At 33.7% G+C, this 27773-nt stretch overlaps 1 protein-coding gene across 15 annotated transcripts in view; it reads right to left on the bottom strand.

Annotated features, from left to right (window-relative positions):
• Window positions 1–693: 693 nt before the first annotated feature.
• ZNF644 (zinc finger protein 644) overlaps window positions 694–27773 on the bottom strand; it is a 112710-nt gene continuing 85630 nt past the window's right edge. For 9 of the 15 annotated variants that reach the window (XM_036889315.2, XM_036889265.2, XM_036889337.2 and 6 more), the window contains 5 exons: window positions 20143–23177; window positions 19352–19957; window positions 17340–17462; window positions 3119–3221; window positions 694–2392 (listed from right to left, as the gene is read on the bottom strand). In XM_036889315.2, the coding sequence (XP_036745210.2) occupies window positions 2200–2392; window positions 3119–3221; window positions 17340–17462; window positions 19352–19957; window positions 20143–23177 (4060 nt within the window). In that variant the 3' untranslated portion in view covers window positions 694–2199. The remainder of the gene's footprint in view (window positions 2393–3118; window positions 3222–17339; window positions 17463–19351; window positions 19958–20142; window positions 23178–27773) is intronic. The other 6 variants (XM_057500408.1, XM_057500407.1, XM_057500406.1 and 3 more) reach the window with 2 other exon arrangements.

A 27773-nucleotide genomic window follows, 5' to 3' on the forward strand; every position in this document is an offset into this window, starting at 1 on the left:
ACTGTTTCTAATTTGAATTATTTGATTTTTGATTATTTTGATTTAATTCCTTTATATCTATAAGGTGAAATAATTGTTTTAAATACAGTTTAAGACAAAAAATTTAATCTTGATTTGCTTATGAGATTTGTGGAGGAAGTACCTATTCTTCTTGTAGTCCCACATATTGATACTTGGCTTAATAAGATAAAAGCAAAGAACTAAAACAATGAGAGCTGACCAGGGAGCCCAGGGAAGCTCTAGTCACTGCTAGTCTCCCTATGAGGTATTCTACTTGCTCTGTAGTATGTCCTCCAATTTAAAATATATATTCATATATGTCTATTTGATCAATGAAACTTGCTCAGCAAGAGACCAACTAATATTAGTTGGTTTTATATTATATACACAGACTTGGTATATTACATACATAGACTTGGTATATTTTCAGTCAAAAGTTAAGAAATTTGACATTTTAGTTAGTCTTTAATCTTCGTGGAGGAATACACAGTTTCTTTTAGGCATTTCAAAAAATGAAACTATCTTACAACCCTGGGTTGGGAATGATCCATCTAGTCCAACTTCCTAATTTCACGTATAAGGTATGTAAGTAAAGTAACCTGGTAAATAAACAATTTAAATAAAATGAAACACAACCTCAAGTGGACTAATTCCACCAGTGATAAAAATAAGAAATGTTTCACACTATAGACATTGTATTTTTCTTTAAGTCTTTTTTTATTTAGAGATTTTTCTGGTAAGGAGATATACCATAGGAAAGCAATTTCACTGGCAGTGAGGTATGTATATACTCTACCAAAATACTCCTTATTTTAACTGTTTTTAACTTTATTTACATATGAAGAAAAGTATCAATGCATATCCTTGTTTCAACTATAGTATTAGCCATACTACATGAAATAAAATGAAATGGTGCTTGCATACAAAAACTATTATTTGTAAAAGAATCTGACTGCAGTTTAAAAGAACTAATTTGTTTTTGGAAAGAGTTTATAAGAAGAATCACAATTTATTATGACCAAGACATCTGCACCATATTTTCCATTCCTCACAGCACATTTATTTCAGTAATTCTGTTATGTCGGTTCTTAGCATGAGCATAGTGTTACATGATTTTCATACATATAATCACATCCAAAACAAGTTCTAAAATTTAAATTGTAAACATTCTCATCATATGTAGAAATATTTCAATTTGTGTATTAAGTTTTGCTAACTGATCAAATTTGGAAGAGACTATAAATGAGAAAGCCTATTCTAAACTGTGTAGTGAGCATTGTTTATTAATTACATTTCTACAATGTTAAATAAAGAGGCAAACTTGTCCTGTAAGCATGTCATATTTTAGGTAAAACATTAAAAAGAAACAAATCTGTTAACAAAAGGATGTCTTGCAATAAAGAACTTTAGATTTTTTAAATCTATTATGATACAAAAATGTAAAGGGTAAATAGCATCTTTGTTGACAAAGTAGGAGGTAGCATGGATGCACCACTTTATTGTCTGAGAAATGCAACTGGAGTAAAGAATATTTCCTTACCACAAATAATTTCCAGGACTATGTACATATTTCTTTTAGAAATACTTGTTTAAACAAATCTCCCTCCACTTTTTAGTATAAAAAAAACCGTTCCATGTGATTTTAAAAAAACACTTACACATCTAGATAGAATAGTACTCTGCCCTATTTGAGTGAACAGTCTTAAACTATGAAGTACATGATGTTTAATGCCCTAAATTGAGTAAATTTAATTAGCAGTTCCTGGTAATATACAAAACACTAAATACATACAAACAAAATATAATATCTTATTTTTCAATGCAAGTCTTGTGGGGAATAAACAGAACCTTGATTCTGGTAACACTGCAGAAAACATAATTTTCCAATAAGCCTGTCTTTAAGTATACATGTACAACAGTTTATTAATGACTGTTTACTCATACTGATCTTTTATTGAATGAACAGTTAACTGACAAAACTTAGTAAACCTTAAAAACACATCTTCCAGCCTATATAAAATATATAGACTACTTACTGTTTGAAGAACTCAATTTGCGCTGATGTCGCTGTAGTTCACTTTTCCCCATATTCCTGCTTTTGTATTTATAAATGGATAATTTAATGTGGCTTAAAAAAAAGGACAAAGAATTTCAAATTTACATCCAATTCAAATCTGCTATTTAAAAGGTTTCCTTGTTCTATGAAGCTGCTTCTGCCATTAGTAGAGAAAATGAAGTTTCTGTAATGGAGGCAGGCTTTTTAAGTAGTGATGTGACTTCCACCATGCCAGCTCCAGTCCGTGGAAGATTAGCGTTTACAATGTGTCGTTGTAAGTGCTTAATCCAGTCTTCCTGAACAGACAATGGTCCACGAAAGACTAGACCACAAAACCTAAAGAGGAAGTTGATAACCAATTCACATAAAATCCATAAACATAAGAAGCGAACTTTACCATATATTGGAGATAGTACCTAACAATAGTTTCTAAATTCATATAAAGTCAAAATGACTTAATATATCAAAATTGCCAATTCATATTAACACCTGTAACAATGCCAGTAATATGTGCAGAAGTGGGAACGTTACTAGGTTAAAACTAATCAAAAGGTCTCAACACCTACATATCTTAATACTTTAAAACAACCATAATCCCAAAATGTACCATTATTTTCAAAAGACCCTTCCCCAATTCAGAATTCCTTAGACTGCATGAGGGTGAGTAATGGAAGGAAGTGTGAATGAGTCTGTATACCTATATTTAGAAATATGAGTAGAGAGAAAATGCGTTCCCAGTAGGCAGGAACTCAAGACAAAAACAAAATCAAATTCAACTGAACAAGGCAAATAAATAAAATACACCAACAAAAGCTATTTTTTAAAATCACAGTATCAGAGGCTATTAGCTAATATAAAACACTTGATTCATTAGTTACTGAGGTACAGATTACGAGCTGAATAAGATTTTAAACCTGTAAATAAACCAAAAAGTTTATTTACAATAATTTGATTGTTGAGAATGTACCTCCTGCCACAAATGGAAAATCCCAAATATAATAGCTAATATGTCTCAAGACAAAAATCCGAAGAAACAGCAGATTTGGCAATATAGGCATATACCTGCATCGGAGAATGTAAACCTCGTCAGCACCATGAGGTAATGTTAGCATTTTCTTCTTGCTTCCAGATCTTGACCTTGATTTCTTTTGCTTACAATCTAAGGCTAAAAAGGGAAGAGAAACACTTAACATTTCTTATATATTAAAAAATATACATACATATTTCTAGAGAGGTCAGACTATCTTAATCAAGTTAGAAAAAGTCTGCATTCATTGGTAGTTCCTGAAGCATGCACTAAACCTGCAGCTGGTTCTCTAACAGCAGGACCAGTACCTGCATACATTCTTCCTATTCTGCTTTTTCAAATAACGCTTTACCATACCAACTAGAACTGAGAAAGTGTAACTAAATAACCTGAAATTACTAAATTGGTCAATTAGTATAACAGTGGTAGATAATCTTTTCTTTTATACATACATTATTTTAACACCTGGTTAAATCTTCCTTATTTCCAGGAAAATTACAACCTTTTATTTAAGATTGTTAAATTAAGTTTGCATTTGATTACTACTCCATTAAGCAGGTGTCATATGCTTTGAAAACTTAGTAAAGAACATCAGCAATGAAATAAAAAGTTCATAAAGACCAATTTTATAGCACTTCACTTTGAGTTCTATGATAGCAAATAGCTGTTGAAATTATATGCTGGTCCTACATTTGAAAGGGCAAAAAAAAAAAAGCTTAACTTTCATTTTTTAATTCAACCTGTACTGCACGTACAATCATGTGTTTTATTTTATTACAAAATAAATGTAAGTCCAGATGATCTCATATAAGTTTATAAGTGGACTGGAAGTTTAGTGCTAACTATTCCTTACTTGTTTTCCATTTTCTCCTATAGCTTATTTTAAAAATGTGATTAAAAAGGGGAAAAAAAAGATTTTTATATTAAAGTAGATCAAAATTTTAGTGCTGTTCTTGAAATTTTTCCATTACTTGACTTTTCCTTTGAACACTATTCCAAAAAAAAATCTAATTTAATAAATGGAAAACATAAGATTTTTTTAATAAGTAGGAATAGACAAGACATAACATTTTATTGGTCTTTGAGTACAAGTATACTATTCCTTTGGACAAAGGGATGATAGCATTCCAGGGTGCTGCTGGTTAATTAGCAGGAAGAGAAAGTAAGAGTTTCTCTCTGGGAATCCAAGGGGGAGGGAAACAAATGTACAAAATAGTCACCCAAATGGCTTCTCTTCTGTCAATATGCATGTGAGATTGCCTGGAAAAATTCTAGGTAAGAGAGAATAGGAACTGGCTATACAATGATTCTATGAAATGAGTTGTTCAAGGTCCAGGCTGCAAAAGAATAGATGCTACCATTACAAAACAAGTAAACACGGTTCTTTGTAGTAGTCAAGTGGCAACGTTAAAGGAGATGTCATATAGAAAATTAAAAACCATGAGAAGCCTAAATCTCATTCAAGCCACTGGTTTCTGCTTCCTGTCACCTGCCTCTTTAAAGAGTAAAATCTAGGGTCCATAGTCTTTCTCTGCTTATCCTCAGAGAAGAATCTATTAAGTAAAGAACTACAGGAAGTTAAGTGTTGAAGAATGGCTAATTCAAATAAAAAACCAAAATCTGGAATAGAAAAATCTATTTATATAAAGTTCTCATTGGTTATTTCAGTCAAGAGCCTAGCACACAGTAGGAACTCAACAAATAGTCCTGGAGTAAAATATAAAGGAAAACCCAGTAATTTAACTGTTGACATTTAGACAGCACACAAATGGCAATTTGTTTCACCACTATGTAATGTAGACAACATTCCTGTAGAACACTTCTGCATCATTTCTTTGAATGAATATGTTGCTAGCAGTCACACTTAAACTCTTCACAACCAGTAGGAAGAATGAGGTATCACATATTTTGCAATCAGTACCTTCTTTTTCCTAGTTGCTTTGGTGAGTGATTAGAATTTAAGTGGATTTTAAAACAGTTCATACACTAGAAATAAAGAGTTCAGGGAACTCAAAGGGCTAAGTGCTACCAGATGTTAGCTACTTTTTCCCTATCTGTAAGGTAAACAACACACAATCCCTGTTACATGGAGCAGAAGTGTTTGTTGTATCAAGAGATTACAGGTAGACTCTTACTTTGATGAGCTTGCTGGTTGTCAAAGTTGCCACACTGTATTCAAATTCCTTTAAAAATGTAAATAAATTACTGTAGTGTACAAATAGAATACATGATAACAACCCTTTAAAAATATGTTCACAAAATGCTAAAGTTAAATTATGTAAAGCAAATTGAGGGAGAAGGGCAGTGGGTGATGGGGAAGGTATGCAAACAATGTTTTATCTGTTTACAAACTAAGTTGCATTTAGATGCCGTGATACTTTAAAACTTGAATTGGACAAGCTTACTCTGAGGTGTAAAAATATGTTTTATTTTAATAGAGAAAAAAAGAATTTTTCTGACTTTTGAGGCAAGATAGACTCTAGGCACTCTGAAGTTTAGGCTGTTTTATGAATGACCATATCTAAGTTTAAATGAGAATGCCATAGTTTTACAGTAAGTAATATTTGAAGGTATTACGGCTTTGAAAAGTAGGACAACCCTGCCAGCATATGACTGAGAATCTTCAGTATACAGGATTCCAGATAAGTTTAGAGCGCCAAATGCATGAGGAATCTTTGGTAGCTTGTCCATAAAGTAAGGAGATTTAAAACCTGGAATTTCTGGTAATTAATTATATCTAAACACGCCAGTATCTTAGTAGCTTCATGATTACTTTTAAATTTCCTATCCTCTGAAATGTCACTTAGTTACTTCAGAAGGCAAAACATGAATACATTTTACAGGAATAGTTTTTTTGTAATACCAACACCCAACCTTTACCCCTGAAATACTGCCCAAACATTTCAGAAAAATTTGTTTAAAAAATTGAGTACTTAACGTATCATTAATATGCACACAGAGGGGACATCTATATGGTATTCTCTATATGAAAAAGATGGTTTACACAAAATGTTCCACTAAATGAAAAAGATGATGTACAAACATTTCTGTTCTCATTTAACAGTTCTCATTTAACAGATTTTATTATATTTAGAAGGAAAAGCACTTTTATTCTGGACTCTACCAAAATTCGCAGAAACATTAAAAACAGAACATCACCAACATATTCATATTTTTAGTATAATGGGGTCCATCAGTATTTTGATAAATAGCCAAAGGTTTAACAAAGTTGTTTATATTAAAAATCTGCCAAACAGATATACAAAGCTTTTCTTTGTATATAATAGGATTTGCACTTGTGTCAAGAAATAAAAACCACACACACTTTTGTTCCAAAGTATTTTAAATCTAACATTGTTTCCATACTTGAAACTTATAGAAAATATTAGTTCTAGAAATTCTTAATTTATTTTCTTTAAGTATAACTGCTTAAGAAAGGAACAAACCCATTCACTCAAGCCTTCCTAAGCTTCCTCAGAGTGGCAGAAAATAGTGATCAATTTTAACCAGGAGACTATAAAAAAATCTTTGCAGTTACCTGAATTATAAAGGATCTAAATTACTACTGGGGATATTTTACTTGTAAGGAGGATGAATTGAGCTGTAAGGTTATATACAGAAAGTTATGGAATATACCTTTCTATAAAACAGCTCTGAGCAAATAGGAATGAGAAATACAGAAGACTTAGAAGCCCTTTATAAGAACATGATACTGCTATGTTACAAAATACAACATATATGTGTTTAAAGCACTAAACCAGATCAGTGGAAAGCAAATCAATGAATAACGCAAGACATACAAATTCAAGTCTGTTTTCTGAGACATTACCTAATTTTATACACAGAAGAAAAAGAATTTACTTTGGGCTCTGCATTATTAGTCCTTAAGCCCTTTCCACCTTTCTGCCCCTTATATACAATAATTGCTTCAGTGAATTTCATTTTCTTTTTAATTCACTATCACAAGTGACCTCAAAGAATGAGGATTTATTTCTTAAAACCTCTGAAGCTTCTGTGGTAAAGAAGCACATCATAAGTAAATTAACATTCATCACCAAAATATTTTTATTTGCAGTCATCCTTCTCTGCTCATTTAGTTGGAAACCCCATTTCATTTGTTCCATTCCTAACTGGTTGTTGTCATCTCTGGGGTAGAGAGAAACTTAATATAATGGCCACATTATACATATCTAAAGTAAGAGTCATGTGTATAGCCCTACTAGAGGGAAGAAAATTTCTTCTCCATCTAGTTCACCTGTATAAGGTGGGTAAGCAATAGTGTAACTTAGTATATACTCATTCAGGAAAACAGTAGGGATAAAAATGAGAAACAGGTAAGCCATTACTTACCACCATTATCAGGTTGGTCATGGAGGTGGCACTGGCAGTGGTGAAGTGGGAAGAAGATGCATATCTCCCAAGAGGTACACAAGTGTGAGATAATAAATTCAATTCTGGTTGCTGCCATTAATCCTTCAAGGTTCATAAGTCCCAAGCATAGCAATAGGACTGTGCAAATAGTATTTTCTTTCCCTCAGCCCCAACTGAACAAGAAGCATGGCTTTTTTGGGGTGAGGTAGGGGTGGAAGGGGAAGAAACACGTTAGCGTGTATAAAATAGAGATGGGGTCAGGGGAAGCCATTTGTTGAGAAACAAAATTCTTATTTCTTCAGTGTATACTTTTCTCTTTCCATAAAGTGCCTACAAGACAGACTGTGGGGGTATGAAGTATACAGTCACATAGGGTTCCACACTTGTTTTAATGTTCTGTTCTTGCAGTCTTGAAATTCTTAGTAATTTTTGAACACGTGGTGCTAACTACATCTTCATCTTGCACCGGGCCCTGACAATTATGTAGCCAGGTCTGGGTCCTGGATACTACCCTAAGGCAGCCCTCAGTTCCACCTCTTCTTTATCTCTTGGCCCATTAAAAATAAAATAGTTAATAAGAAAAGAATTTTTAAATCTCACTCTCTCTACAGACCATTAAAATTGGAAAGGACTTCCCTACTCCCAGTACCAATTTTTTGTTCTTAGCTGTACTGCTATAATCAAATGAGCCATTATTTCAAGTGTGTAGAGACAAGCAGTTTAAGTGGTTTGTTGTTATGAAAAGTAACATCCCTCTTTCAATCAGAATTACACATATAGACAGATACACAATTAGCAACCTCAGAAGTATACACTGACCACCATTTTCCCTTGAAATTTTCACTCTAAATTGGATTTTTTTCCGTACCTAAATTACTTTCATCAATTTTTAGAGTTTCTCTTCTCAATGACTAAAAAACAGTAACTAACCCAGAATAATAAAGCAATCACAGCAAAGTTTATTTGATCCTGCATGATTTAACATTTTACCTGTTAGAGGATGAAATGCAAAATACCTGAAAAGCAAATTTCCTTTAAGTGTGAGGCTTATGGCTAACAGTATTGGTCTAGAAGAGACAGGTAACTTGAGCTGGCCCTATAAAGTAGAAGATTGTATTAAGGGTAGCTGCAGTCATAGACTGGTTCAGAGAAAGAGTTAAACCAAATAAAGGTGGCTTTTAAAAAAATTTGGGTCTACTTGGGGGAAGAAAAGTACATTTGTTTGTGGAGGCCTCTGCTATTTCATAGAAAGGATGATTAGTAAAAGAATATTCTGAGTAAGTGTTTTCAAGATGTGAAGGGAAAAAAAAAACTAAACATAAATATGATACTTTATCATACACTTTTATAAACAGAGGAATTGTTGGCCCACTAGTTTTTCCAGCTTGCCATTAACTAAAAGCTAACAATACCCAAAGTACAAGTTGCTTACTGGTCAATTAAAGTTAATAGAATACCAGATGTTATTATTTCTCCTTGGTAAAAGGTAAGAAAAAAACATGTAAGTGTCTCCTTAAGGTGGATTGGACTTGGGTGCTGCTGTTTATTTAAGCAAAATTAATGCTTATCAGTATCAACTGCTCTTCTAGACCAAGGCACATCCAAAACTGAAATGAACTTAAAATACACAATGACAAACCTGCCTTAAATCACTTTTGTTTAGAATTACTTGAATGTAATCACATTCCCTGCCCTCTGAAAGTCTAAGTATTTCCAAAATACCATTTCATATTTAGTAGGAGTAATTAATTGTCCCTGCTTACAAAACTTGTGAAAGAAACCACCTTACTTTTAAATTTCCATTAAATTATCTTTGATATCATCATGTTCAACTTACATTAGATAGGTTTTACAATAATTATAACAGTTAAGTCTAAATGTCACAAATCCACAATCCAACAGATCTGATTTGGCTTTTTATAATTTTGTAGTGCTTTACACATGACAGCTAGAATCCAAACTATAATCAAACCTGTTGCCAACCAGGAATATCTTCCGTTTTAGCTAACTTCCATCAAAGACCACAATTAAATAGATATTCTACATACTGTATAGCAAGAATTCACCTCATTTCTCAAACTCCAGACACAACAAAGAAATAGTAAATCCTACTTTCCCACTTCTTAGATAAGTGAGGAACCACCCATCTCCAACAAGCCATCTTCTTGCCCTAACCCCCAAAACAGGAAGACTGTGTATGATTCTGTTAATAAAGTCACTTAAAGCAGATTACCTACAGTTTAGCTCTAGCCAAAACATGCCCTATTATTGTAAACTCTAATCCTATCTTAATCCAGATTACAAAGAGCATTAACAAAAACTCATGTTCCATTAGAAATCATGGCAAACACAACATTACAACTGAGGATATAAAGATAATAGACACATTAAAAAAAATCTGAATATAGAACCTCCAGGTTAAGTCGATTGTTAAAAAAATCAGGAAAAGACACAAGAAAGCAAAACTCAGAAAAATAGTAGGTAGCAGAACCAAACCAATAGGAATGCTAAGGGACTAAGACTTTTACAAAAAACAAGATGTTGGTCAAAAAAGATTACCAACCAAACAGAATTCCTAAATATAATAACCAATGACTAACAAAAGCAGACATAATAAAATGTAAATATTCTACGCTACAATACTCTTAGGCTCCATTCTGCTAACAACAAACTTACTGATGCACTCGGTGTGGCTAAAATTTGCTTTGTTACTGCAGACAGATGCATGGATGAGGTGTTGCTAGACCAAAGACAGCCAAAGAAGTGATGAAGCCTATGACTACATGGTAGTAGATTCATTAACTGTACTGCTAACATCATCCTCCCAATAACAAGATTTAAAGCCTTGAGCCACGTCTCTTTCCTCTTACTCTTCTACTTCTAACTGCCAGGTTCTGCTTACTTACTTCCATAGTATTATCTGCCCATCTACTGTCCCTCCTTTACATTCCCATTGTCAGTGTCCTCATTCAGGACTCCTAAAGTGACCTCACCTCTAATTTCTCCATTTCCCCACCAAAGTCTTTAAATTTAATTTACAAGACAGTTTTAAAAGTTTTACTCAAAATCTTTGGAAAAAAAATATTTACTAGTTCCTCACTACAAAATTAATTCCAATGCCATAGATAGCATTTTATATTATTTACCTGTCTACCTCTATTCCCTTACCTCCTACTTCCCAGTATTTTCAATAAAATTCCCACATTGTCCTAAGTTGCTCCTTCCTACAAGTATCTTCCTTCCGGATCCCAACCCCCATTTCCATTTTAATTAGCTATCCTTCAGGGTCCAAATCAAATGCTACTTCCAAAACCCGTGTTGAGTCCTTGCTGTGTCTAGCTGAAAGTACCTTCCTCTTCCTCCGAACTTACACAGTTATTTCATGCACACCTCTCCAGTGACACAATCTGTTTCGTATTACATATATGTATATATGTGTTATGTATAAATGTGCTTCTACTACATTGTAAATTCATTTATCCCTGCAGTACTTAGCACAATGCGTAAACAACAGTAGGAGCTAAAAGAAGCTTCTTGAATTAGTGAATTAATCAGCCAATAATTTTTTAGTATTGTGGGCAAACAGCCCAATTCCTACTGGCATAATAACACAATTAGCATCCACAAGGGTGACTCTAAATACTCAAATGATTAAATTATATTCAGTGTTCTGTTTCATGAACATTTTAGAAACATTACCATCAAAATGGTTAGGATAATATCAAGTTTGACACTAACTAGTCTTCGATTACCCAGAAAATTTACTTAACTTGAATGATTCATTACCTTGCTAATCCTGAATAAATGATACATTACTGTGCAGATAAATACATGTAGATACATGCACCTTTAATGAAGCACAGTACTGCAGAGGTAAGTTATATAACCAAGAAAATACAGAACTCCATTTTTCAATGTATCAGGGATAACTTTTTAAAATAAAGTTTGAACACATTACTTCCTTATTTAAAAAAAAATTCTTCAATGACTTCCTAAATTTTCTAGCAAGCATTGTCAAAGCATTAACCCCACCTTTCCAGCATGACCATCTTCCCAAATACCTACAGCTGAATCTCCCAGCACCTCTTGAGCCCCAAATTTCATCCCTTTGGGCCCACACTATGCTCTCTCTACTTTGAATGTCTACTGCATCTCTTTTTCCTAAAACTACTCATCCTTCATGTTCAGGGTGTAGCTTAAACCTTAATAAAGCTTTCTGTAACAGGACATGTGCACTTATTCCACTGGATAATGATTATGTTTATGTAGCTAGAGTGCAGGGTCTTTTGTTGAATCAATGAAAATTGTCTTTGACTACTGGTTTTATCTTTCTCTCTCATTTTAAATATAATGACAAGAAATATACCAGCATGAACTATTTTTCTTATTTCCTTTTCTTTCTGAGACTGTATTTAACAATGGGATAAGTAGCAAGGACAGCAGGAATAAAGGAACCCAATACAATTCCCAACTGCCCTGGAAAGGAGGCCTAGACTAAAACAAACACTCTTATATCCTATGGCACTTACAGCCAATATACCATTTATTTGTATACTATTTGCATAGTTCTCTAATTTTGATAGTTTTGTATGTGTGACCAATAGCGTTCCCCAACGTTCTTTTAATGATCGGGACAGGTCTCATACTTCTATGTATTTCCCATACAGCCTCGTCTGCAGGAGTTATCAAGGTATTTGTTTAACTAGAAGCTGATTTGCTCCTTTAGATTTTAATCATAAGAAGGAGGAGGTAATTTTCTACTTGTCCTCTTTTGGGCTGAATGAATCATTATAAAAGCATGCAGTCTGTTGAAGAAGCAATATAATAATAATACTTTAAAAGACACTGCAGAGACACTCATGAAAAGACAAGTAACACAACCTTGAGAAGCTTTCAGAATATTATTTTTTTCTTTCTGTAACAGCAGAAAGTATTCCTATAGCATTTTCCACAGTATGAGAATTACTTTTAAAGTGGCTCATCCACTCACTCAGCACACACCTGGTACCATGTTACATGTTCATTAGCACTTGTTGTTGTAGGCCCCTGTGGCCAATTACATCATTAAAGCTGAAAACAGGCAAAAGATGCTATATTAGGTAACATGCAGTCTACAATTCCACTTAAAAGTGGATGGTATGAAGAAAAACAACACTGACTTTTCTAAAAAAGAATGTAGATATATTACAATAGTGGTACTGACTGAAAGGCTCTAACACCAATTTTTCTAAGTGTTTTCTTCTCATTGGAAAAGTCATTCTTTAATTATAATGGTAAGTCTGCTGCAGAATAGCAACAATCATGCTTTACTTCTGAAATGTTATCATGGAAGTGTTCCGAAAACAATGAAATTAAGACCCCACAAATACATCTGCATATAAAATTATTTTTCTTGCATTAACTTTAAGTAATTAGAAATTTCTAATTTACTTTTTAAATAGTTGAAGGTCAGCATTTTATTAATAAAATATGATCTGTAAACATTTGAATATAATGAGTAAAGAAAATTAACTTGCTGTCATATATAAGTATTATGATTTCTAAAATATTTCTAATTGTTGACTCTAGTCAGTACCAGTCTCTAAAGGAATGAGTCATGTGTGTTTTGCATCTGTGGGTAGTGATTTCTTAGTCAGTAGTAAATCAATTCACTGGGTCATGACCAGCATTAATTTTTAATGAAAAAGAATAAAATAGAAAATATTAGGGTGCATCACAATCACACTCAATTCAGGTGAGTGAACAAGTTGAGTATATGTTTAAATCTGAGTTGGTATACAGGGTCGTGTAACATGGAATCCCAACAAAACTGTTGAACACCACTATTATTCTTTCTCCTTTTCAAGAGCTAACACTGCTCTGTACCACAGAGAAGTACAATGCAAACAGGCATTCATCTTACTGATGTATTTCCTTTCACAACATTCTCTCTAGTTGGACTTTAATTATTTCTGTCTTTTTACCTGTTGAAAATTATTCTTACTTTGACCTCAAAAAAATAATTTTTTTTTGGTTCCTGACTGCAGATTAAGCTGATAGAATACACTTTGCCTTAAATAATTTTAAATATGTTAGAAGTTTTATAATTTATCATCCAATCCAGGACACTTATGAAAGAGGCACTGTTACTCAGTTGGAACAACAGGGCTACATCAGTGTGTATGGGCACTTTATTAATAACTTAGTAAGACTGTGTTCTTAATACTGCCAGTATAGAAAAGATATCACTTAATTAAAATATTATCAAACATAAAAAAGCCAATAGTGAAAACAAAAACTCCAAAAACATTTGATATGAATTGTATGAAATTTTTATTCTTAATGAAAATTATATAATGTTCTTATTAGACTGTATAAGAAATTAACTAAGAAAAAATTTGTATGAGCATGTAAAACAATCTAAAGAGAACAAAACCTGAAAAAGAAGCCTACCAATACTTCAGTCTATATTAACTGAAATACATTCTTGAATACGAAGTATGCACTGAATTATAATACAGGACATAAAGTAAACCCTTTGGTACAAGTCTCTTTATAGAAAAATCTACTTAAATAAAAAAAAAGTGAAATATCTTCAAAAATGATTATCCACAACAGAAAGCACATGGAAATTTTTAAACAATTTATTTGAATCTGCCCAACTGATAATAAACTGGGTTAGTTCTGGGCAAAATTTTAATCTGTGAAGGTTACTCTTTTTTGACAATTTAACTCTGTCCCAAGTATGGGTACCTCTTCCATGTCTTCAGTTCCAAAGCTTTCCTACTTTCTTCATCACTTCCTTTACTAAAGTCAGGAAGGATGTTTTATTGTAATTTATATTTGTGACTACATAAATTAGTTTTGTTGTTACACAGGTCTGGTACTTTAAGCATCTTCTAACTCTTATAAAAAAAATATATATTTCTTAGGGCTCCTGATACCCAATTCTGTGTTCTTTCCACTTCACTTTTATTTTGACATCTCCCCGTTAACAGTTTTTCACCACAGCAAGGATTTATGGACAATAACCTTCAAGGGATATGCAAAGTCTATATATGGAAAAATTTTTATTTATGGATGAATAAGTACATGTTTCTGGGATGGGGCTCACAGCTTCGTAAAATTCTCAAAGCAGTCAATGACCCAAAAAAGACTGGGAATCATTAGGTGTATCTGAGTCATCAGTAAATAACTATTTGGGGAAGCAGAGGGGTTTCCACAGAAGAGTCCAGGGGCTGGTGGCTTCCAAAAAGGCTTGATAGTTATTCTGTCACAAGTAAATGAGCTGACTTTAGCATTTAGTCTAAGTTTTTTCTTCAAGAACAGAAATTAAAATTAAAAATTAAAAATCCACATGAATGAAGACTGCTTGAATGAGGAACACAGATACTAGACGTTGTTATGGAGACTTTGGTCCTACCTGTTTTTCCTTTACATTTCACTGCTCCAGTTTTGTGATATACTTGAATTAAATGTAAGGCTTTTTCAAAATGATTTTGTATTTTATTCATCAAAAGAGCATGTACATATTCTTGAAAAATAACACTTGTTCCTCATATGAATTGTCTAATCTTCATAATAATCCAGTGGAACCTTCCAGGCCCATAGGTTGGGACCACTACACTTTATACCAGTGAAACAGATAAGGGGGAAGAAAATAGGTATGTGCTATTTATAGATGTAACATGCAATTTTCTATTTAGAAAACAGAGGACATTAATAAAGCCAATAGAAAACTGCTTGGTATGAATAAACAACACAGATACCTTCTGTGTAGTTCTACTGGCCAAGAAGATTTTTTAAATTAGGAAAATTTTCAGAATTTCTAAGAAAAGAGAGCATGAGTTTTAAAACTTTCTTCAAAGTGGTTGTGAGCTGTAGAAAATACCCCCTAGACTTTCTTGAGCTTTCATTTCCCTTCTCTCTGCCCTAAGATTGCCAAACATACACTTTATATTTCCTAACACTTCTGACATTTTGTTTAGTATTTAATGATATTTAAAAAATAATATCCTCCCCCTTTTTATGCTCAGATGCATCCCCATTCATCCTATGTTGCTTTTTTCTCTAATAATGAAAGTTTCTAGATAATAAATTGTTCGTTAGAATGCACTGTTGGTCAATGGATGATTTCTATCAGTTATTTATAAGCAATTAATCCTGTGTTTTGAAGGATTTTCAGATGAGGTAAAAGTATTTTTTAATGGACTACCAAATCTGTACTAGAAGAGATCTGCCTGTTGAATATTTGCATAATCTGCCTGAATTCTCAGAATGGAATATTTTCTAAACTCCCCCAAAATCCAACCTAGGTCTAACCTTTTCTTGGGTCTCTGTTCTTTCTAATTAGGCTTTTATTATTCAGTCTTCACTAGAATGCTCTCCACCTTAAATCCAACTTCATTTTACAATTTTCAATTGCTTTCATTCTGTATGTGATAGATAATAGTGATTAAAAACAAAGGTCTAGGGTAAGACAGCCCTGATTTAAAAATCAACTTTGCCATTAATAACTATGTAAGTTTGGGTACCTTGTTTAAGTTCTTTAAGCCCTAGTTTCCTGTAAAATTGAGAAAACTATAGTACTTATAACTCATATGGTGGTTGTGAAGATTGAATGTTATGCATGTAAGCTGCCTACCATAGTACCTGACATAGAAATGTGTTCAATAAAAGTTAGTAACTATGATAACAATAATGATGACCTTCTCTTCTTACAGTCTCTTATTTTCAGTGCTTCCCTGCCTCTAGTCACCTTCCAAGTTGATGAAGGTGGGAGCAGCATCATAAAAACTAAAACCTCAGTAGGAGAACTAATCCAGTAATGTAAAACTCTATTCCCCTCCTTTTAATACAGTCAACAGTTATCCTTCGTCATTTGTAGTATCAAGTCAAAGGATAAAGCAAAGAAGCAGAAGAAAGACATTAGTATGAATACAAGTGTTTCTTTGATAGCAAGAACATATTGGATTTAAGCCATAGGAAGACGTGGGGAAGAACAAAAATGTTGGGAAAACAGCAACTAGAAGAAAGCAGAAGGCAGTGATCTAAAAGAGCAAGAGAAATAAAAGACTGGAAGGAGAATTTTAGGCCAAAGGATTTATGTAGCTTATAAAAGAGGGCATATTTTAAGATGTGAGAGAAATGGGATTTGCTAGAGCAGAGTAGCTTGACAAGGCTACAAACAAAAGGAGCAAGGCATTTTGTAGGGTAAGAAGCAGTATTACATATGAGTAAGCTAATTAAAATGTTCAGAGACTAGCAGTATGAAGAGGTATCTGCAAGGCTGGGCTAACCAACCAAAAATAACACAGAAATGTGCATGTTAACACTTACGGGCATCGTTATATTTATAAATCCTAAATATAATTTAGGAGCATTAAAAGAAAAATCTACTCAGTCGTCAACATGGGCCATTATTAATTAAGGTTTGCCCCTTTAAAGATCTGATCTATATAGACTACTGAAACTTACTAGTTTTGCCTAGTGTTCTAATCGACGTATATATTTGAAATTTCATAATAATCTCCTTTTCTAAGAAAGCATCTCCCAAAGCTATAGAACTACAATCTTTCTACCAAAGAGAGGTCTACTGGACTCTAACAAAAATAAATTTAAAAATAAAAAATATTATACTTAAAAAAATCAATGGGAATAATGTAGGCTCAAAAGTTCCACACAGCTGTTGTTTTTTCCCCCAAATCAATAAAAGCCAAATGAAAAAGAATAACTTGCTTAAAATTATATCTAACAGTTTACAAGTTGCTGAAGTTTCATGTGTATTCAGACTCAGCTGCTGCTTACCAAAGAAAGTTATAAATATCATCTGAATTAACACCAGTCTGGTGAGAAAAAAAGTGTATTGTATCAAACAGACTTGCTGTGTTATCTGTTCAAACATACCTGTACCAGTCAAAAGTCCAGCACTCTTCTTTCGTGCATAAGCGCGTAAGTGGTTGGACAGGCTAACAGCACTTGTAAACGTCGTATTGCAATGCACACATGTTCTAAGCTTCACAGGCATACCTATCATTCAAAAGAAAACTATAATCCAGTTCTCACTTCAAAAAGTGAAATTTTCTTAGCTAAAAGCGTGAAGAGAAGTACCACAATAAGGAGGGTTTAAAAACGTTCATTGAATTAGCTTAACTTAAAATAAGGAGGGGGAATTAACTATTATTTGTTTGTGGTTAGCATTTGGAGCCAACCCACGCTCTCTGGAAAGGTGGAAGAGGAGTGTTTTGAACCTGAGCTCCTCTCGATTTAATACCTATTATCACTTTCTTGCAGATTTCTGTGTTACGCAGATAATTTCCTAGACCTAAAATACAATCTTGAGATTTGAATAGCACAGCTCTGTTGAGAAGTTTCAAAGCTTACAACGTTACCAATAAAAAGAATTAAAAAGTCTAGTTGACAAAGTGGTAATTAAAGTGTTTTACCCACAAAACCGTAAAAGGCTCAATACTAAATTAGGCTTTCTGATGAAGGCTGGGAGAAAAGGTGGTAAAACACACCACTAAACAGCTGTTAGACACAATATTTTATTCAGGGCATTTTATGTTCATTACTCTGAACGCGCAATCAATAATGAAAGCTAATGATTTGAAGTTTTTTGCTGAAATCTTTGTGTTAAATAAATGATCAACAAGCTAACATCTTAGTCATCACAGGAAAGAAAACACGTTGAGACAATAAACTCCTAACTTCTCAGACAACCCTCACTCCCCAAGCACATTTCAGTTAGTTTCTCCAACATTACTGTGATAGCCACAAATATGCTTTCCACCTCTGAAGTGTACTACACCTTAGTCAACACAGCTAACACATCTTCCTTACATTTTATCCTTCTGAAAAATGAAAAATTGACATTCAAAGACCTCATACAAAAGATAGAGCCCTATTAACCAGAAGCCATGTAAGATAAATTGTTTTTCAGACCACTTACAATACAAAATAACCTATCCTTAAATCAAAACTGCACTACCAATATTTCAAATACCCCAAAGTCAGCCCAAAGTAAACAAATCAACATTAGTAATCCACTAACCAATTACTTTTACTTTCGACACATTTGACTCAGGGCCAAAATTATGAGACCATCTAAATTAATCTTCAACATTCTTAACTTCCAAAAGAAACCTATAAAGACACTTAAAATTTTTCTCATCTAAAAGTATAAACCACACTTAGCAATACCACATAAAGTTTGGCTGCTTTACCTGCCACATCATTTGCCAATACATACAAATTATTCCTTTGAAAAGGAAAAACTACTGGTGCACAAGCACTATGCTAAACCATCTGTTCCGTTCCATTACAACACTACTGTAAAATCTAAAACCCCAGTAAATGCGTTATACTCACAACAGGTCTCCCAAACCAAACAATCCCACAATACAGTGAGGAATTGGAGAAGAGGAAGTTTCTTTGGGTTAACCACAAACACACAACACACACCAATCCATTCAGTTTAAATAGTCTTTTTTGCTTGTTTTACCAAAGCAGTAGGAAAACCAACAATTGAATCTTGAAAACATTTTCACTCTGGATCACTGGCAAAAATATGACAGCTGTTTGCCTTTTCAGTAATGCTATGCTTTTGAACATCAGCCTCCCATTCACAGACCCATTCCCCAGCCACAGCAAATTTTTTTTGTAGATCAATTGTTTGTTTGTTGTTTGTTTTTGCTTTTGTTCTCACCTTACATTCTGACCAAGAAATGAAGCATACAAAATTCAGTGCTGATGAGCACTAACTGATGATTGATACAGAAATGACAGTAAAACCAATCTCTGCTCTGCAAAAAAAAGTTAAATAAAAAGGTTCTAAGAAAGTATTTTCTACCAACATTCCATTAGAGTAAGCATAATTAAATTGTGTTTATGTAAAATAGTCATAAATGTCCTCTTACCTGAATGCATAGTCAAGTCCATTTTTTGTGGTTGATACATCAACGGACTATCTTCATTTAATGGAAGAACACATTTCTGGACAAATCTCTTTCTTGCAGTTTGATTATGGATCTTTTGAGGAGAAATAACAGAATTCCTTTCTTCTCCCATCCTTTTATTCTTAAGCAGTTCTATCAATGTAAGTGACTGGTTCTTTTTCCCACTGGGCAGTTCTGGTTTTGTTTCATCATATTCATTTAAGAAACTCAGCCCTTCTTCCTCTGATGCAGACACTGACAAAGCTTCAGTCTTTAGGCCATTACGGTATGCTTCAAGAGGTATAACACTTTGAGAGAGAAAGTCATCACTTGATGCAAGTTTTTGAGCTACAAATGGTCTGGGAATAATACGACGACTGTTCAATGCCTTTAAGATTTTTTCGTATTTTTCTTCATTTTGCATCATTTCATTCAGAACACAGATTGGAGATTTGTGAGCATCCCATTTGGTCTTTCCAAGTCTTTTCAGGTGGCCTCTAACATGATTTGATAATCCAATTTTAGTATCAAACCAACCACCACAGAGCTGACAAGTGTGTTCAGAACTGGTTTCAGACTTCTCTATAGCTAAAAAAAATTTTTGAAGAGTAATATCAGAATTTTTATAAATTGCCCATCTTAAATTAAAGCCAATTAACTCTGAAATACGAAATCAAGTGACTCTAAAAAAGACCAAATTTGAGCAAAACCTTCAAATCCTTTGAAACTGAATACAGACATATTAGTCCAAAATTATCTACATGGAAACTTACCTTTTCTAACTCGTTTAACAGGTGTCCCTGTGCCAGTTCTTTTGAAATGTTGCATTTTGTCACTTGTGGCTATTTGCTCTGGTGACACAACATGACGGGCTTCATAGCTTAACCCTGCTCTGTGAAGATGTCCCCGAACATGATTTGACAACCCAACACCTGTTTCAAATGTTGCTGGGCAATAAGGACATGATTTCTTCTCAAGAGATAAATCAGTCCAGTGAAAAAGAGAACTATGCTTTGACAGTGACGTTTCTGCATTTTCTAAATGCTGAGGATCATGTATTTCATGCAAAAAGTTATTAGTTCCAGTATCTTCATAATATTCAAAATAAAAACCATTGTTTTGATCATAACTAAGGGTAGCATTTTCTCCAGGCTCTTGACCTTCCACTTTGCTTTTAAATAGAGGGAATAAGTTCACATGTTCTTGATTAATATCATTATAGGTTTCATCTTCTATAGCCTGTGTAGTGTAGTCACCTAGCTCAACATTATCCCAGGAACTTTCATCTTCTGTTTCATAGCTATCTTTCTTTTCAGCAGAATTAAGTTTTTGCAAAACAACAACAGTCATTTTGTGCAAGAAATCTGGATAGCTATCCAAGTCTTCTCCTCCAACAGAACTTTCCTTCTTAGATTCCTTAACTACTCTCTTTACAGCTACACGCCTGTGGTCTTTGAAGCTTCCTGGCCTTTTGGTGTCAGAGTTTTGAGAGTCTGAAATAAAACTATTGTGAGAATTACTGGATGATGAAAACAGATGTAAAGTATTTAATGAACTAGCGTCCTCTTTTTTGAAATGCAGAGGATATGATTCACCTGATTTTTTGATCAACCTGTAGTTTTCATATTTGTGTCTGTATAAATAGTTGCTATTTGCCTTGGCATTAGACTTTTCTTTTGCTGCTTGATGGAAATACTTAGGTTTTTGGTCAATGCTGCTTTTAATTGTAACAGTCTTTTGAGAACTGTTTTGATTGCACACATTTACACCTGCCTGGGTGATGCTTTTCCGAGCTTTCTGTATTCTGTGCGGTCGTTTATGGAATTTTGAAATATTACTTGATTGTGAATTTGATCCATATGTTCGCTTTACATCTTGTTTTAAAGCTGAGTTCTTTGGAAATGTGGTTGACTGTTGTTTAACTAATGGTTTTGTGCTATCAGTATCTATAGGTTCTTCAAGGACATCACTTTTTCTTTTATCAAGTCCAAGAGGGCTGCGAAATGAATCAACACATGATGTTGAATGCAGGTACTCCATGTGTTTTTTTAAAATACTTCTGGCTGAAGTAGTGAAAGGACATATCTTACATATGTAAGAAGCTGATTTTTTGGATGATCCTATAACAGAGTCTTTCATAAAAGTCTTTCTTTGTGTTTTTCTCTGGGGTACGTCAGAACTGGCAATTGGGCATTTTACCACTGCTCCATGGGCAATGCCTCGATGGCATTCCAATTCATTTTCCGTCACTGCCATGAAGTTACACTCTTCACAGCAGTAGTACCTTTTATCTTTTTCATGGGTTTTAGCATGTTGCACAAATGTTTTAGGGCAATTGGTACCAAACACGCACTGAGGGCACTGTAATCGTGCACTTCTCCCTTCATCCTGAAGTTCTTTCAATTCACGAATTTCCTCCATCAACTTCTGTCTTCTTTCTTGGTGAATAATCATATGCTTTAGGAGTGAGTTACGATCTCGAAATGTCCGTCCACATTCTCTACAAGCATATGGCCTTGGGACATTAAGATGGCGAAAGTGACTGTTCCCATCTAGATGATACATCATGTGCCTGTGGAGGTGCTTTTTCTCCCTAAAATTCACATTGCACTTTGTACAGGGGTAGAATGATGGCTCTTCGGTGCTAAAAGTAGCAGGTGACTCGGAATCACTTTCTTCACATTTCTTTTTTAAGGTATTTGAAAGAAAAGTGCTAGTATGAACAGGTGAACTGTCTTCTCCACACTTCTCTGGGTTATAAATTAGATGTTGAAAAGCATCTACAGATTCCAAGTCTTCATCAGTTGATTCAGGCTTCACTTTTGATAATGCATATTTCTGTGAGTCTATAGCTTGTAGTTCTTCATTCTGTTCCAGAAAGTCTACTTCTAGCATTTTTGACTTATTGGGTATACAATTAGAATCACTAAAGCAATCCTCAGTATAACGAGTTATCTTGCTTACATCCATTTTTCGCTTTCTCTTTTTTTCTAGACCTACTTTAGAGTGAACTGGAGCTTTATCCACTGCATCTTCATTAGTCATAAGAAACTGAATGAACTCTTTTTGGGGATCCCAGTTTGTATCATTTTCTGACCTAAATTCATCTGTACCTGAGGAAATTCTTGTTAATGAATCAATACAATCATCTTTTACCAATACATCTTCACTATCTTCACCCACCTCTACTTGATTTATTAAAGTGCTATTAGATTTTATACTACTCCCTACTGAATTCTGAATCTCGCAACTAACTGAAGCAGAGGTAGGTAGTTTTTTAATGGAATGGGCTGGATTCTTAGCATGTGCTACATCTGATAACAAAAATAAAACTTGGTGTTGACTTGCTTTCTGTGATGGAGACAGCTGAAGATCAGCTGTCACCTTCAAAGTTGAACAAGATTCCGTTGCTGGCTGATCCACAGGCTGTCCAGTGGTTAATAAAACACTGCCTTTATTCATATTGGAAGTCTTAGTTAAGGAGGAGTGTGAAACTGGTCCATTAACGGCAGCTCCTTTAGGCAAGATAAAGTTTTCACTAGCAACAGTAGGAGCACCAGCATGTATAAACAGAGTAGACTGGCTTCCACTTAAGGCTTTTTCAGTTTTGTCCTTTGACAGTTCTTCAGGCAGAGTGAATGTATTATTTTTCTCAAATGATATTTGACAATCTTTTGGTTTATGAACTCCACTCTCTTTGTCTGAGATAAAATTGTTGTCATCTAGGAGTTCTTCTTTAGCACCAGTAATATCGGTGTTTATCTTCAAATCATCCATATTGTTGACAAGCCCATTTAACACATTTAGTCTAGAAAATGGAAAAAAAATCATTTAGGTTTGTATGAAAGAAAAAATACTGTTAGAATGTATAGAGAGTTCAAAGTACACATTTTTATTAGCTTAATTCTACTCTTTATATTGAACTCCTAATAATCTTTCAAGAATGAGGAAGCACTTAAAAAATTTAAAGACTTTAAAGGTACTTCAAAGGTGAAGTTTTTCTTTGTGCTAGGCAAAAACAACAACCCAATACTGCATATATACAAAATGTCTAGGGAAAAGTAAGACAAACACAAATACACAGATATAACATGATATAAATGATTATGCTACAGACTGAAAAAAAAACCTTTAGATTCTCATATAAACGCTAATAAAAAGGAAATTATCTCAGATAGATTTATTAGGGACAGTTACTCTATATTAGAGAACAATGTAAACTGTTAAAGTTGCAGAGAAGTAAACGTTTTGTCTGAACTTCAAGGTCCATTTACAAGGAAAGGTACCAAAATATACTCAGTAAAGAGCCTTACTTGAATGAACTTATTTGTATGAAACAGTACTTGTTTCTTTAAAAAAAACTGAAAAACTGCTTTACAGTCAATGTTTCATATTCTTATAAAATTCTACCAAGATAAAAAATATTTTCACAGGATTTCATTCACTTATGTAAATTACCTTCACTTCTAAATTAGTAAAGTTAGAATTAATCAAGTTTTATGGTAGTTTAAATTTTCATAACCTGGGCCCCCAAATTCTAGGCCTTCCCTAAAGGCAGTTATCATATTTACGATCTGATGCTCTACTGCAATGGCCTAAAATTTTCTACTCTGAAATATATGTTTTTAGTTTACTTTATATGAAATGCAGATTAAAAATTTCAGGCATTTTTGATAATATATTTAACCATTATGAGAAGAGAGTAGAAGAAAGGAGACTGAAAGTTTGGGAGACATGTACCTCGGCTGTATTACTGCCAACTATGAAGAGTTCCCTGGAACCCTGTTCTCATCCTGCTCTTAGAAATAGCCACAGTATACAGGCATTGCCTGTTTCCTTGGAAGAACGTAAGCTCTTTGAGGGCAGGGACGGTGACCTAGCTGCCTTCATATCTCTAGAACCAAGCACAGAGCTTGGCGTAAGTGCTCAGGCAGTATTTGGTGAATAAAAGACTAAAGTGCTGAATGAATAAAAACACAATTGCAAAAATCAAAGCAAAGGTTCCTATTTAAGAAGAAAAACAGTTTTCTTCCAATGAAATTTGGATACCCCATTCAAATAATGCAAAGTCCATCACGGTTCTGATTTCTTGACTCAGCAATTGTAGGAAGGCCTTCAAATTATCTAATAATTTTTACATACAATTTAAAGAATGTGCTGGTTGGCAAACACAGGTATTAATATGTGAAATACTTGTATAAAATTTCCTATTTCTTTTCCTTTTGTACATAGCAGTAAGTATAGTTTATTCACTCTCCAATTATTTACTGAGCCCTTCCTATGTGCCAGGCACTGCTCTAGTATTAAGGATACAGCAGTAAACAAGACAGACTAGGGTCCTGATCTCAGATAAAGAAGAAAGTCTTCAATTGTTCTTTTAGAGTATTTTTAATTTGAATATGAGTAGTACTACCTTAGGATAGAAGGAACTTACAATCTGATATTCAGAAATTAAAACATTTTCAGTTAAGTTCATTATCTCTATCTTCTATGTACTAATTATGTACTTTGTAAAACACTGTATCTAGTTCAAGAATAAAATAATTGTTTCAAATTACCTTCCTATTTCACAACTTAGAACAAGCACTTACAAATATGAGCTTATTGTTTCCACGAGATGTGCTCTTTAATACAACATTACAAATAAATACTACAAATAGCTTTCTTTGGCATTATTATTTATACCAACAGTCATTTTATCACCCCTCACAGCTCTTAGAATTGTTCTGAGATTGGCAAACTTCCACAGTAATAAAAGCAGACTTCCAATAAGATCATACTCAATGATATCACCCCAAAATGGTGCTAATGCAGCACCAGCAGGAGTCTCTACATCACAGCCACAGACGTTAAGACGGGCAGCACATAAATGTGTTAGGAAAGAGTGCACAAATGTCAAGGAAAAGAAAAGCAAACCTTGATGTTATACTATTACCCATTCCTGGTTATTTCTCTTTAGGTGGCAAAAAGAAAATGCTCAAATAGGAACAATCTAAAAAATCTGAAATGGATGGAAGAGTTTTTAAGAAACTGGCCTGAAAGGCACTTTCTGTTCCTACTTATTATAATCACAGAGGTAGACAAATATATGCTCAGTCAATTTGAAAGCCTATATTAGCTTTTCTCAACAGGAAGCAATGTTGCTAACGAAGTGGTAAATTCAGTGTTAATGAGTGGCTTCACTGTTACCACCTCAGAGGTAAAATCTTCCATGTTCCATGTTCCACCCATCTGTTCTAGTGTTAGAGGTTCAGAGATGGAACAGACGCTTCCCATTTAAAGCAACTTCATTGGTACCCCCTGAACAGCAGGGTGACAAACTATGAGAATATCACGTCGGCTTGGAGACCGCATCCTCATTACCAGAATGGCTTTTTAAGACTTCCTAAGTTCATATTCTGAAGATAGCAAACTGTTTGCTCAAAAACACTGAAACATTCTGTAACAGATCTCTTATGTACAAAACACATCTTGCAATAAGAAAAACAAAACATCAATATAGTTAAAATATATATAAAGTGAGGTCTTAAACCATCAAAGTTTTCCTTCACACCTACATAGTGAAATATGCCTTACTTGCCACCAAATTAATGGTATCTACTGAGTTCTTTTTCAGAAAAAAATGTATTAGCACATATTACAAATCTATTCCTTCAGTTAAAAAATATGCTGTAAGAAACTGACTCAGTACGCTAGTATTTTAGCAACAATGAAAAATTTTCCTGGTTTGATTTTCAGAGTATATTGGAACTGAAAAATGTTCAAAATATTCTTAAGTATTTTGACTCATATTAAGCATTTTGACTCAATATTAGGACTCATAGCTATTGCACTGAAATGCAATGTGGAACAATGGATCATCAAAATCTGTTTGCACTAATAATGGACCTAGAATTTTTACATCAAAAATTATTTCCTTACACTCACAGATGGCTGTGTGGCATCTGACCTATAAGCTAATTTCACAGTGTCTCAAATAGTTTTTCCAACTACCTTTATATAGTCAAATGTATGTCATAGAGTCATCAATACCAGTTTGTTAATATAACTAAACGGGAGATATTTCAAGGTAAGCATTTTTCATTAAGTTTAAAAACAGGAAACTAATAAATTTAGATAAATAATGTTACACTGCAGACTTCTGAAATTTCAATGAATTTTGCTGTATCAATTAGGATATTTTACTAAAATGTTTAGACACAATTACTAGGTCCTCTTTCATGTAATCCCATAGCCACAGAATTTTTCTTTTAACTGAATTTTAAAATGTTCCTTAAAAAAATCACACTTTGTAAAAAGCTGCAAATGGAACTTTAAATCTACATGAAACATATTTCAGTTTCTAAAAAATTATAATTAGTTCTACAGCTATAACTGCCTGTAGTTATATACTGTGAGCACTAAAAAAAAAGTACAAAGGTCAGATCTGTCTTCAAGATGACAGATCATCACTTATATGCCTCAAGCTAGACTTATTGTCTTAGAAATTTCAAACATCAGTATTTTTGCAAACTATCAGCACTTGCTATAACACCCTCACTACACTACATCTTGAGGTTACTACAGAAGAAATGAGGTGATAATTGCATATTAACATAATTATTCTGTAATCCCTCTGAGCAAGCTTCCTAGGTCACTCAGTAATTCAGATTAGATACAACCTTCCTGTCATCAAATCTATGCTGTCCACTTTCTGTTCATGAATAATTCTTTTCTGATAGAAAATTAGCTTAATTTCATTCTTTTATGTACATTATTAATTGTATTTATTGCAAGTAGGTTAATATTTTGTGGGTACTTATTACATAATGCCAACCTTTGTCATGTAGTATAATTTCACACAAAAATGTAGTACAATTTGCCCTCACTCTACATTAGTTCATTAATAACTGTATTACACTGTATTACACAGCTATAAATAATGTTGCTTACTAGCTGAGTTACTGTTAGGATCTGTCAGATTTTCACAAACCCCATATTCATTTAAATTATCCTTGAGAACACATGACAAGTTCAGTTAGTCATATATGAGACTGAGTCAAGAAAAGAAAAACATTCACAACTGTCATTCTAATTGCAAAATAAGTCTTAATTAACTGAAATACTACATCTAAAAGTACTGCAGTGTTTAAGGCTATATATACTATACACAATATAAAAATGTATATACCCTAGTCTCACCCTGCGTACAATGCAAGTGAAGACAGAGTATACTACATAACCATATCCAGGTAGTATCCTACTCTGAATGTCACATTGAGAGGGAACACTAAAAAAACACAGAACATTGATAAGGGTATCTACCATGCCCCATAATGACATGAAGAGAAACCTTTGTAGGTTTAGTCTAACAATTAACACAATTAACAATCTTCAAATGTCTGAAGGTTTGGCATATAGAAGA

The sequence above is a fragment of the Manis pentadactyla genome, chromosome 4 (genome assembly GCF_030020395.1).
Source record: "Manis pentadactyla isolate mManPen7 chromosome 4, mManPen7.hap1, whole genome shotgun sequence".
NCBI lineage: Eukaryota > Metazoa > Chordata > Mammalia > Pholidota > Manidae > Manis > Manis pentadactyla.